The 13,245-nt window shown below is 55.8% G+C and overlaps 1 protein-coding gene across 4 annotated transcripts in view; it reads left to right on the forward strand.

The window, feature by feature from the left end:
* The window catches only part of CDH23 (cadherin related 23), a 441,841-nt gene that overhangs the window by 248,605 nt on the left and 179,991 nt on the right, over nt 1-13,245 (forward strand). For 3 of the 4 annotated variants that reach the window (XR_014828081.1, XM_084997262.1, XM_084997263.1), the window contains exons 12-13: nt 10,276-10,425; nt 10,914-11,072. Coding sequence is in view for 3 of the 4 variants with exons in the window: in XM_084997262.1 (XP_084853388.1) it covers nt 10,276-10,425; nt 10,914-11,072 (309 nt within the window). In the remaining variant the exon portion in view is untranslated. Of the gene's footprint in view, nt 1-6,952; nt 7,384-10,275; nt 10,426-10,913; nt 11,073-13,245 lie in introns of those variants that run through there. The other variant, XM_084997264.1, reaches the window with a different exon arrangement.

Consider the following 13,245-nt stretch of genomic DNA (forward strand, 5'->3'; position numbering starts at 1 on the left):
GTGACCCCCTAGGTAGAACTCACCCAGAGCTATCAGTACCAGAGCTGAGCAAGAGCTGTATGTCCATCCTCATTGGTAAGGGACCAGCTTCCTATGTATGAGCTGCTTTGGAGCTTGAGCCTCTGAGGTCAGCTCAGCCTTTGGGGAGCACCTATGGGCCACAGGGAATGGTGTGGTTGGAACTAGATGCTTAGATGCCTTGGTTTCCACATGACCTCCACACCTGGGCAGTGGGGCCAGCCCACCCCTGCTGGGCTCTCAGACCTGCCTTGTAGAGTTGAGGACTTGCTATCTTGGTTTGCCTGAAACTTCTGAGGTTTTAGCACTTTATACCCACACCCCAGAGAACCCTTGTGGTCCCAGGCAAATTGGGACAGGGAGTCCACCAGGGGCAGAGCCCATCATCTCTGATGCAGGCTTGAGAGGGGACCCACACCAAGGCTCCAAGCCAGACAAACCTGGAACACAGAAGAGAAAGAGACAGCAGAGCTGAGCGACCACCATGTGATGTGGGCTCTGCTGGGTCCCTGGAGTCGGGACTCAGTGCCCAGGGACAGGAGGGGTGGGGGAGGGGCACGGAGCAAGACGGGTTGTCAGGTGTAGGTGGGCTTTGAAAGTGTGAGGTCCCCTTAGTGCACTAGGGTGGTGGCTACAAATTAGGAGAACAGAATTGGAAAGCACCTGTCCCTCATTTACCTTAATGCAAGGACCCAGTGCATGTTGTTGTAATTTATTTCCCAGAAGAGCTGGGGCTGACTGCGGGGCTGACAGACCAGATCCCTCCAGAAGAGGGAGGGAGGGAGGGAGGGGAGGTGTGCAGGTGCAGGTGAGGAGCACCTGCCTTCCTTGTGCCCTCCTCTGTAGCCACATAATACACAGGTCTGCGTGATGGAATTGACAGCTCTCTAGTATTCTTGCTCCAAAGTGCCAGGTGCCAATCGGATTGAATTAGATTTCACAGGGGTTTTTGCAATACACGGAACTCACCAGCAAATTACTCTTAAAGAGGGAAAATCAATCATTTGGAGCGGAGATAAGCTGAAGGCAAGGCAGCCTCGGATTGATCCCGTCTGTGCAGGCGTGTGTGGAATTCAACAGATAACCTGGGAAGAGGAGGACGGGGTCTGCGGAGAGAGGGAGGGAGGCCCGGGAAGCAGAGGAAGGGCACGGAGGAGGGGGAGGGAGGAAGAGCTGGAGGTACGAGGTAAAGGAGAGAGGGAGAAAATGAAAGAGGGGAAGGGGAGGGGGAAGAAAGCAGGGAGAAGAGGGATAGAAGCAAAAGGAGAGGAGAGAAAAGATGGGAGGGCGGAGAAAGAAGTAGCAGAGAAGGCAAGGAGAGAGCAGTGGACAGAACAATTTGAAAAAGCACAGCAGGTGTTAGTCGGCCCTTAGAGCATCAGCCAGTCCGTGTTTCCCATTTTACAAGTAAGAGAATTGAGTCCAGACAGGAAAAAGGGCCTGCCCCCAGGAGGAATGGCAGATCCACAGAAAATCTCAAACCCTGGTTCCTGACCTCAGGCTCATGCCGCTCAAAGGTTCAATCCACAAAGGAGCTTAGGAAGGGGGTACAGATGGACTGAAGGCCTGTAAGGGGGGCTGTCCTTCACCCTGATGCAGCCCAGGAAACCTGGGACAGCTGGTCAACCAGGGGCAGTGGCCATCATCTCTGATTCAGGCCTGAGAGGTGGATTTCCAGGGTAGAGCAACTGAGGCTCTGAGCCAGGCAAGCCTGGAATGCAGAAGAGAAAGAGCAGAGCTGAGCTACCGCCATGTCACATGGGCGTTGCCGGGTCTGGGTCTCTGGAGTTGGGACTCTGTGCCCAGGAACAGGAGGGAGTGAGAGGAACATGAGGGGATGGAAGGTGGCCCTTCACCCAGGAATTGCCAGGGAGGTGCCAGCATCAGTTCTCCCAGTCTCTGACATTTGGAAAGTCCCTGGGGATTGGAGACAGTTAGGGGGCGGAGGCAGTGACAGTGCAGGGCTTCTCCTCATTGTCCCCTGGACTCGGACATCAGAGCAGGCAGCCTGTGCAGTGGGCACAAGACAGCTGACCTGAGCGGGCAGGCAGAGTCAGAGTAACCTGGTGCCCCCTCTTAAGTGGTGGGGGAGCTGGAGGGAGAAGCAGCAAGGTGTGAGGTGAAGGGGTGAGGAGAGGCTGCCCCCCACCCCCGCCAAGGTTCACTTCGGCGTGTCTGATTGGAGTTAATTAAGTGAAAGGGTGGACAAAAGTGTGATAAAGACTACATCTTCCGTGGACTTTGATTTTTCTGCCGCTCAATAGCATGGATTAGACCAACAGGGCACAGTGGAGGAAGGAGAGAGACCTGGGGCCCCTGCCCAGGAAGGGGGGTCCCCTCACCCCCGCACATATCCAAGCTTTTGTCCTTCTCTTGTCCCTCTCATAACTGGGCAAGCCGAGGTCTAGCAATCAGTCCTTCTCGTGGTCCCTCTCCCTGCTTCCCCTTTTAGCACAGTAATAGCTGCTCTCCTTTACTGAGCACGTACTCCATCGCAGGCACTTTACTCAGATTTTGCAGCTCACCCACAATAGCCCTACCAGGGAGGCTTCATTCTCCCCATTTTGCAGATGAGGAAGTCGAGGCTCGAGGAGGTAAAATTGTGCAAATATCACACAGCTAGAAAGGGGGGTGCCTGCCTCTGGACCCAGGTCTAGCGCCAAAGGCTGTGCTTTCAGCCACCACTGATGTTGAGGGCCTCACACCTTGGGATCTGGTCACGAGGCTGGTGAGTTGGCTGGTCTGAGTTCTGGACAGAGCTGCAGCGAGGGTGGCACTGACCGTGTGGGCCCATCTCCACACCCCAGGTCCCCACTGCATTTCCACCTTGAGCCAAGGGTGCCCCCCATCCGCCCACACAGCTCTCTGGGGGCCACCGGGGGTCCCTGGCCCTTCTCTTGATTCAAAACACTGCAAAGTTCCTGATTCTCCCTGCGTGTGATGCAACCCCAGCACTTCCTCTTCTATTGAGAGGAACCAAGGGCACATTGTAGTTCACTGGGGGTGGGGGGGAGGGCCCCATAGCATTTGGATACGAAGGAAGCCTCCTGTGGAAGCCTCCTGTCCTCGGCAGGAAAACAGAACTCACAAGTCACCCACCAAAACCCGGTGGGACAAAGAGATAACACTGCTGCTTGATCCTGTGGGGCATGCTTTATTCTCCCCACTTCACAGATGAAGAAACTGAGGCTCCAGGAGTGGTGATACACTGCCCAGGGTCCCAGAGCTAGGGAGCAACAGAGCCTGTTTCCCAATCCTGAACCCCATTCTCTCACTGCATCATATCACTGGGTCACCAACCCAGCCACTACCCTGACCAAGAGCAGGGGGAGGTGAGCATCTCCAAGGGGCGAACGGGTGCCACCATCAGCAGGAGGTGCCTGGGGATGGGAAGAACCAGACGGGGGCCAGAGGGATGAAGGAGGCATCTGCAGGTATTACGTGCAGGAAAGGAGCCTGGGGGCTGGGTCAGGCCTTCCTCCCTTTGGGGGACCAGGTCATCTGCAGAGGGACGTGCCAAGTCAGAGCCTGTGGTTGACCTAGGAAAGCCATTTCCAGAGGATAGTCAGGTGCAGGCTCTGGGAGCACTCAGGACACCCCCAAACAAGCCTGATGCGGCAGAATCTGCTCCCCAAGAGGAGGGAAGTGCCCCAAGTGGCAGCTGTTAGACAGTGGAAGAATTCCTGTCGTGACTCAGCAGTTTATGAACCCGACTAACATCCATGAGGACGCAGGTTCAATCCGTGGCCTCACTCAGTGGGTTAAGGATCTGGCATTGCCTGTGAGCTATGGTGTAGGCCAGCAGCTGTAGCTCCAATTGGACCCCTAGCCTGGGAACTTCCATATGCTGTGGGTATGGCCCAAAAAAGACAAAAAAAAAAAAAAAAAAAAGACAGTGGAAATACCACCCAGACCCTGCCTGGGTTGTGAGGTTGTGAGTATTTAGCTGATGGTTGCAAAGGTCCAGCACCTCATAAACTCTCAATACAGCGTTGAAAAACAATGTTGGGTTAATCACAGAGCCAGTTTTGGCTGCGGAAGCGTCCTCAACCAGGCAGTGCCTGCTCTGAAAGCTGCCCCTCCACTTCCAGGAGCAGAGGGGAGGCTCGGGGGTGGGGGGAAGCAGCCCCTTCTGGCAGCCACTGATAACTCCGGCTGGGGGCTGGCTCGCTGCCCTCCACAGGGGGTGGCAAGACTTCAGCCACCAGGAGCAAAGCATGGCTGGTGATTTCATGCGTCCTTCCTCCTTCCAATAAATAAATAAAGCCAACCCCTCGCAGCCCCACAGGCAGCAACTGGCTCCCCAGCCTGGTGCGGTGCGGGGAAGGTGAGCGCTGCAGCTCGGCTCCGGGACCTGCGGCTGCAGCTATCAGCCTTCTCATCGCCTCTCACAGCTGGAAGAGAATTTAATCCACCGGGCTTCTCTCCACACACACTGGGACTCCTTTTGATGTTCCTCTTTATCTCCCTTCCCAACAAAATTGCCACTCGACAGCTCCAAGAGGGCCTCCTGCCTCTCCCCCACCTCCCCCCATCCCCGGCCCCCGAGGCAGCCCCACGCGGGTTCTGGGTTCTGGCAGCCGAGCAAGGGCATTGGAGGAGGAGGGTTGCACCCTCTGCCAGCCCCGGCTTTCCTCCCCCTGGTCTTGCTTCCTGACCTTGGGAGAGGTGCACTTTGCCCTTGGACCTGGCTCCTGCATCTGGAGAACATGGGAAGGTGCTCCAGTGCCATCTTTCGCCAGTTCTTGGCACACATGCGCAGCAGTGTTCTGTAGAAGGAGCGGCAGGCAGGAGGCCCGGAGACCAAGGTGATGGAGGGTTTAGACCCCGTAGGAGTCAGAACAGACCCGCCTTTGAATCCTTCACTGCCAGCTGTGCGTCTTGAACAAGTTACCCTCTCTCTGGCCTCAGTTTCCTTCTTGTAAAAGGGTGGCCTTAAGCTGACATCAGGATGCTGTGAAGATTCTGGTTCAGGTACAGGAAGCTTGTGGTTGTGTCTTGGTAAATGGCTGCTGCTGTTACCGAAGGCTCTGCGTCCAGGGTGGCAGTTCTTGGGGCACCAATTTAGCGAACTGGGTAAATATCACACATACACATCCGGAGGGGCTGACAGTCACAGGACCCTGACAGGGGCAGGTGGGGCATTTGAGGGAACTTAGCCAGAGGTGGTGCTGGGGTCTCAGGACAGCCATATGTGGGGTCCTGACACCTGCAGTGTCAAGCCTGGTGGACATCCGGCCCCTGGTGGGCAGATCCAGAAGGGAGGAGACCTCCCTCTGTGAGACCCACAAATCTCACCTGAAGGGCCAGGAAGCCATGGAGGTGGGGGGTGGAGGGTGGGAGTGCAGGAAACCGAGTGCTCCTGCCTGCCAGGTGCACTGAGCCCAGCACTGCCTTCCCAGGCATCCCTGCTGTGCCCGTGACCATGGGGCATCCCTGTGCCTGTGCTCCATGGTCCCTGTGCCCACCCCCATCTTCCCTCTCCAGCTGCACATCCACCACATCTTGCGGGTTGATTTTCTTCACTGTTCTCAGCCTTGCCTCCTCCCGCCTTGCTCTGGCCGGCTGATTCTCCGGCGTCAGCAAGCATCAGAACACCTGGAGGGCTTGTTAAAACAGCTCTGGGCCCCACCCCCAGAGCTTCTGCTATGGTAGGTCTGAACAGACCCTCCAATTTGCATTTCTCACAAGTTCCTAGGTGATGCTGATGCCGCTTGTCCCTGTACCACACTCAGAGAGCCACCGCTCTCCCTGAGCAGTTCTCATCCTCAGGTGTACGTTAGATGGGGTAACCTGGAGAGCATTACCAGATCCTGATGTCTGTACTTCCCCACCCCAAGTCTGATTTCTTTGCCTGGGGTGCAGCCTAATCATGAGGACCTTTTAAAGCTCTGAGAGTGATTGTGATGTGTGGCGAGGAGAACTACCACACCGCCTCTCCCTTGCTCGCTCTTCTGGATCCCTGTGGGTGCCTCCACTGCTCTCCCTGCCCTGGCTGGTGTCATCCCAGCCCTGACTGTGGGTCCCTAGGGAGAGTGGAAAAAAAATGCATCTGCCTGGGCTCCACCCCTGAGAGATTCCAACACTGTGGCCCTGGGCACCTGTGTTTTTCAAAAGAGCTCCGCTGGCAATTCTGACCTGCAGCCAGATAAGGAGGGTTGCGCTGGTGTGATTCGCACATAGCCACCAAGTTCACCTTCCTTCCTGTGTCTCTCTCTCTCGATCGCGCTCTCTCTCTCTCTCTCTTTTTTTTTTTTTTTTTTTTTTTTTTTTTTTTTTTTTTTTGGTCTTTTTAAGGCTGCATCCTCAGCATATGGAAGTTCCAAGGCTAGGAGTCAAATCAGAGCTACAGCTGCTGGCCTACACCAGAGCCACAGCAACACCAGATCCGAGCAGCATCTGCAAACTACACCACAGCTCACCGCAATGCCAGATCCTTAACCCAATGAGCAAGGCCAGGGATTCAGCCCACGTCCTCATGGATGCTGGTTGGTTCACTGAGCTACAGTGGGAACTCCCTCACCTTCCTCTTTTAACCCTAGTATTCCTTTGCTCCAAAACCTAGAGTGGCTCCCCATTGCTCATGGAAGCAATGCGAGAGCCCACAGGTGGTGCCTGCGGTGGGACTCCAGGAGAGCCAGCACGTCTGCTCACATCCTGACCATCTCACCAGCTCCTATCCATGGACCCTTTGCAATCAGCTCACTTGTCTGCCTCATCAATAATTATTCATTCCCACTCCCTGTCTTGGCCTAAGCCAGTGGTTTTCAAATGGTGGTCTCAGACCAGCAGCATCACCGGGAACTTGTTAGAAATGCAAATCACAGGCATATACCCAGACCTCCTGAATCAGATAGTGCTGGGGAAGGACAGTCTGTAGTTCACCAAGCCTCCAGGTGATTCTGATATACATACACTCAGGACTAGAACTCCGGGTAGAAAGCCACTTGCTCCAGCTGGAATCGCTTCCCTGTGAGCCTGTTTCCCTTCCTTCATTCCTAACACCAGTCTTCTTGGGGCCGCCTCCTCTGCTGGTGTTTTCTTAGACTCAGCCCTGGGGTGCTCAGCGTGGCCATCTCAGTTTGCTCGGCTAACTCGTTGCAGGCTGAAGCTCCAGCACCTTCTGGCTATGCCCCAGGGACACCCACACCAGGCCTTGGCTCCACTTCCCCTGGCCTGGAAGGCACCCCGGCCTGGGACCTGGGCCTGAGCTCTTACCCTTACCCTGCCGCCAACAGCCTGTGCAACCTTGGGTGGTTCACTCAACCTCTCTGAACCCCATTTCCTCTGGAGGGTTTCCCAAGTTCCAGTGTTCCTTCACCCCCACTCTCTGGCCTGTGGGAAGAGGACCTCACAGATTAAAAGGTGAGGAAAAGCTGCTGAAGCCCCATGGCTTCTGAGCAGCTACGGTGTGCCTGCTGTGGTGTGGGTTTTCACGGCCTGAGGTTGGTCTGCACCTCAGGGCCTCCCCACATCCCACAGCAACCACGGAGGGCTCTTCTGTGGTTCTTCTCAACAGCGTCTGGCAAAGAATAGGTGTCCAGAGAATGCGTGTTGTGTGATTGTCGTCACCTATTTGCACAGTCGTGGAACAAGCTTCAGGACATAGTTTTAAGTGGGGAAAAAAACGCAACCCAGAGCAGTGTGTATAGCTACTGTTGTGTCAACAAGGGCAGGCATGGATACACCGGGCTGGCTTGTGAGCGGGCTTCCTGGGGAAAGAGACCCAGGGATTGAGGTGTGGTTGACTCTGGGAAAGCCTCGCAAGTGGCAGGGACAACAGGGAGAGGGATACGGTTGTGAGCCCTTAATGCTTCTAAACTGGGTGAGGACTTTCCATGTCTGTGTTTATCACGTCATTGGCATTTTCTATGTTAGGAAAATTGAAACCTGCCAATGCGTGGGGCTGTTTCCTGCAGGGGTTCTGTCCAGGCTCCTGGGTTCTGTCCAGGCATTTTCTATGTTAGGAAAATTAAAAGATGCCAATTCATGGGGCTGTTTCCTGCAGGGGTTCTGTCCAGGCTCCTGGAACACGGCCCCTCCTCTCCCAGGCTTGAGCCATCCCTCCACCTCCCTCTAGCTGAGGACAGAAAGAGTTCAGGGAGACAGGAGCCCAGCCCAGGTCACCCTCATGCCCTTGGATCTCTGCCTCTGTGTCTTTTCCCCTTCCTTGGGTGTGGGGGGGTCATCCCACACCCCGGCACCCGTGTGCACACTCCACACACCCGCCCCTCCCTTGCACCCCCAGAAGCCATGGCCCATGAGCGGCAGAGGGGTCTGTTTCTCTGGAGCAGGGTGTGCTCCTGGGGGCCATCTCGGCCCGTTTCCCTTACCCTGACCTTGGATCTCACCATTTTCTCTCTGATTCCTTCCTCCTCCCTCCGTACCTTTCCGGCTCCTTCTCTGTCTCCATACCCTTTGACTGACCGACTCCCACTGATAGAACCTGGTAAGTGAGCCTGGGAGGGCAGGCTGGGAGGTGTGGTGGGCACTGTGGGGAGCGGGCTGCCCAGGGTGGAGAGGGGGCGGGGTTGCTCCATCTGCTGTGGGCACAGCTCAGATAGGCCCACCTTCTCGGGCCCAGATCCTGTGGTGGCGGGACCAAGGTCCAGGGCAGGGGGTGGGAGGGAAGTGTTGATGTCAGCTGCTCAGAGCTGTCACAGTCCACTGGCTTTGGCTATTAGTGCCCCTTCGGGCATTTAATTGGTCCCCTCCATCCGACCGATGGATTCCACACCAGGGAGACTTTGAAACCCCACAGCTCAATAGGACCAGAAAAGCGTTGCCCACACAGTCTGGGGAGCCCCTTGGGGCTGGGGGCCCTAATGGGCCTGCTGCTTGCCTGGACCCCAATATTGGCAGTGGCCTTATTTTGCCCATTTCCAGTACGTAGGAAAAACTCAAGGGGCTGGCTCATGTGTTTATACATTCATTCCACAAACTTGTCTGAGTGCCTGTGGGAGAGCTCCAGGGACCTCAGGATCTTGTGAATCTCAGGCTTCGCTGAGGGTGTCCATTCCAGCTTTGCCAGGACCCTCCCTCTCTGACCCTGTAGAAGCTTCCAGCTTGCCTGGCTGCACATCTTAGTAGGAACAACCTCTAGAAGAAAGCCCCTCAAATACCTGGGCAACTGAGAAGAAAAGTATGCCTCCTCTGCCAGCCCCTGGATCCAAGGAACACGTACCCAGAGGGGTCGTGCTGGGCACTAGGCCAGGGGAGGGTCATGCAGGCCCAGAGCCTGGGTCAGTCATCCACTGGGCATCTCAGCAAGGGTCAGGTGAGGTTCTTGACAGGTTCCAGACCACAGGCCACCTGCCTCGGTTGGAGGGGGCCAATTTGGAGGTAATTCCTCCCCATGATGGAGGTGGAATCACTTTCAGAGCAGGCTAGACTCCAGGGAGTCAGCACCCCTGGCTCCTGCCTTTAGCAGTGGCTGCTCCTCCTGACCTGGGGCCTGGGTAGCGTGGAGAAAGCACACATTGTGTAGGAGGCCAGCCAGACAGCACATGAGGAATCCCTGGTCAGAGTGACAGGAAACACCTGACCCAGACTGAGACCTCCCCACCCGAAACCGCGGCCTTGGGCTGCCAGACTGTAGGGGAGCCAGTGAGGGGTGTGGCAGCTCTGCGCTATCTGGGATCCAGTGTCCCACTGGCCACACAGAGATGGGTACCTGGGGTTCATTTTGCCACTGAGCCGTCTGGGTGGTTCCCACTCACACATGTAAGTGATGGCAGTGCTCCCCCCATTGACACGGTCCAGAGGGAGGACAGGGGAGAAGCAGTCTCCTGCTCTGCCCCCGGTACCCTCTCCTGTCCAAGCTGAATGGGGATGCTTACTCGCTTCTCTCCCCTCCAGTCCCTCCTGACCCTCTCTCCCCCTCTTGCCTCCATCTCCCTCCCATCCACCCTCCGCAGCTGAGGGTCACTGGGGCAGAGGAAGGGAGCAGGAGATAGAAAATGAACCAAACCACCTGGAAGGGACATTGTGAGCATCTGACGGGGTGATGAAGGAAAAGAAAAAAAAGACAAAAAGGTTGAGTGTTCCAGAGGGCCCGCACATGGGCAGGAGGGCCAGGGAGCTGGGCTGGGATCATTGAGGGGAAGCCAGACCACTTTAGCATAAGAAGGTAGGCAAGCCCTGCTTTGGTCCCGCTGCCTCATCGGCCTCCCTGTCAAAGCCCTGCTCCCCCAGCCATGCTCTGGGCCTTGGCCTCCTGCACCCTCTCTGACGGTTTTCTCCTCTGTTTTGACCCAGGGCCTGAACAGCATGTTTGAGGTGTACCTGGTGGGGAACAACTCCCACCACTTCATCATCTCTCCCACCTCCGTCCAAGGGAAAGCAGACATTCGCATCCGGGTGGCCATCCCCCTGGACTACGAGACTGTGGACCGCTACGACTTCGACGTAAGGCCCCTTCAGCGTCTCCTTGGTCGGGTGGAGGATTTCAGGGGAGGCGGGGGTGGCACTATTCCCTGAAGTCTCTCCTCCCATCTTTCCCCCCTCTTCCCTTGTAAATCTGACTCAGAGAAGCCCCCTGAGCTATGGCAGGGGCTAGGCTGGGTCTCTCCTTTTCAAGAAGAATGAGGAAATGTCCAAGAATTGAATGGAATTTTACCAGGCACCGTCACGGCCTCAGGAGCCCATCAGGAGCCTCTATTGCCCAGCCTCAGCCAGTCCAGCCCCCAACGGGCCTTCTCTTCCCTGCAGATTCTGTGGCCACCCTAGCCCTACGAGCATTAATGGGGAGACTCATAGTAGCACACACCTGGGATAGGCACTGACTCAAACAGGTGCTCTGGGTTGGGGTGGGCAGAGGGTCCACAGGGACTTAGGGCAATGAGGGCTCCACGCGCATGCAAGAGCTCACCTGGCCCCCTACTGCACCCATCCAGCTCTTTGCCAACGAGAGTGTGCCTGACCACGTGGGCTACGCCAAGGTGAAGATCACCCTCATCAACGAGAATGACAACCGACCCATCTTCAGCCAACCGCTGTACAACGTCAGCTTGTATGAGAATGTCACCGTGGGGACCTCTGTGCTGACAGTCCTGGTGAGTCCTCGCTTGCCTGCAGGGCCACTGAGCTCTGGGGAAGACCACGCGGAGGTAGCCAGAGGGATTTTGCCCAAGCCATCTGGGCATTCAGGGAAGGAGGTGCCCCCAGCCCCCCAGAGGCTGTGGTATTGGTGTATTAGAGCATCTGGACTCTTCTTGATGGTGTTTCCTTGGCCAGGCAGGGCAGCAATGTGGAAAATGGATTAACTTGGGGAAGGATGAGATTGGGCCCAGGATATTTTGGTTTTCTGCCTTGTCTCTGAGAGATACTGAGCTTAGGTGGGCCGGGAGCCCTGGACCTGTCCTTTAATGGGGATGGGTGCCAGCTGTCTCTCAGGAGGGCAACCCCCTCTATCTGAGCACAGGCGCCAAGGAAGAATGGGCTCCTTGAGAGTGCCTGGGCCTTCCCAGCTCTCTTTGGCTAGGGCTTTGACTCTTTGGATCAGTCAGTACTCTTGGTTGCAAAGGACAGAAACCTTTAAGTGGTTCAAGCAAAAAGGGGTTGGCTCATATAATTCAAAAGTAAAAGTGATTTCAAGTGTGGCTGTATCAGGCACTCAACAGAGCAAGAATCTGACTTCAGCACTGGACTCTACTTTTTTATATTGGCAGAGAGGGACACCAGCACCCCTAGGGTTACTTCTTACCAATATATCAACCCCAGTGGGGAAAAAAACATTCTTTTTCACTAATTCCAGCAGAAGTCCCAAAGCCGATTCTCATTGGCCCGTTTATTGGGCTATCCTGAAACCAGTCATCCTAATTCTGACATACTAGAGATGGGTCATCCGCCCCCTAGTGGAGCCAGGAGGTTGGGTCAGCCGTGTTCAAATTGTATGGGCTGCAAATGGGAAAAGGGATATTCTATAGGGCCCTCCATTATCAGAACAAAGTGTGTTGGTTGCTGAGCTGATCCAAGTGGTAGATGTGTGCTATACAAGCTAGGGGACTTGCCCATAGTAGGTACTCAATAAACATTGTGGGGTTTAAATCGCTGCTGCCCCTCCCTGCCCAGTGAGGTCCCCAAGGTCCTTCTGCTTCTTGCTCCATTCTCGCTCCAAGCAGAGACGTTGCCTCCCGATCCCCGGCCCCCTTCTCCAAAGTGTGTTTACTCTACAGACAGATGGTATGAAACTGTTTTGAGCCCCAGGCCCTTCCCATCTGACAGTTATTAATATTTCAAACAGCTGTTTAGCTAGGCAGGCCGTCAGACGTAAACAGTAAGTCGGCTGTGGCTGTTTTCCGTCCCCACTGCTCCCCTAGCCCGTGGCTCCGCCCCCTTTACACGGTGCTCTTTGCTATCAGTCCCCTGGTGCATGAGGCCAAGCAGGCGCTCCTACAGCCTCCAGGGGCCCAGCCAGAGAGCGAGTACCAGAGGCTCAGGACTTCTGAATCCAAAGAGAGCATCTACCACCTGGGTAAAGGACACCCAAGCAGCCTGTCCCCTGCAGGGCCTGAGACCACATAGCAAAGAATTTGGATGTCAAGCCCAGGCTTGGCGGGTGGCCGGGGACTTCTTCCTGTCATTCTTGCAGGGGATGGAGGGTCTCCCTTTGCAGTCCCCAGTTCCTGTGGCCCTGGCAAGGGTTGAGGGAGCCTAGGGGGCAGGGGTGAGGTACCAAGTGTGGGATGACACACCTCTTGGCTGATGGCTGGCTGCAGGTGCCAAGGACGGGGTGTCAGTCCCTGTCCCATCTCGGGTTGGCACTGGAGAGAAGGTTCTCAACTGCATTTCCTCAAGCTCTGGAGCAGTTCCTGGACCTGCATGGACCCCTGCCCATGACCCCTCTCCAGATGTTTAGTAGATGTATTCAGTCTCCTCTGTAGCTGCCTGAGCATCTGTGCCCAGGGCCGGCTCATCTGGCCATCCTCCAGTTCCTAAGGGCATCTGTCCAAGCCCTACCCACCTTCCTAGCAAACCCCCAGCCCCAGGGTTTGTGGAATTGTGCAGATATTGAGGGGGTTGTTTCACCCAACGATAAGCTCCAGCAGCAGGTTTGTGTGTCTGAAGTAAAACTGCGGGTCCGGCCTCCCTGCCTTCACTGTGTGCTGGTCTATTCATATCACCTCCAAGAGCCTTCATTTCCCCATCTGCAAAATGGGCAGGAGTGGTGCCCCCGCCCAAGGCTTCTGTCAAGCAGTGTTGACGAACGGATGTGAAAGCACCCCC

The sequence above is a fragment of the Sus scrofa genome, chromosome 14 (genome assembly GCF_054392235.1).
Source record: "Sus scrofa isolate SSC_HxYL_T2T_F1_AM1 chromosome 14, Sscrofa_HxYL_maternal_Yorkshire_Landrace_v2.0, whole genome shotgun sequence".
NCBI classification, from domain to species: Eukaryota; Metazoa; Chordata; class Mammalia; order Artiodactyla; family Suidae; genus Sus; species Sus scrofa.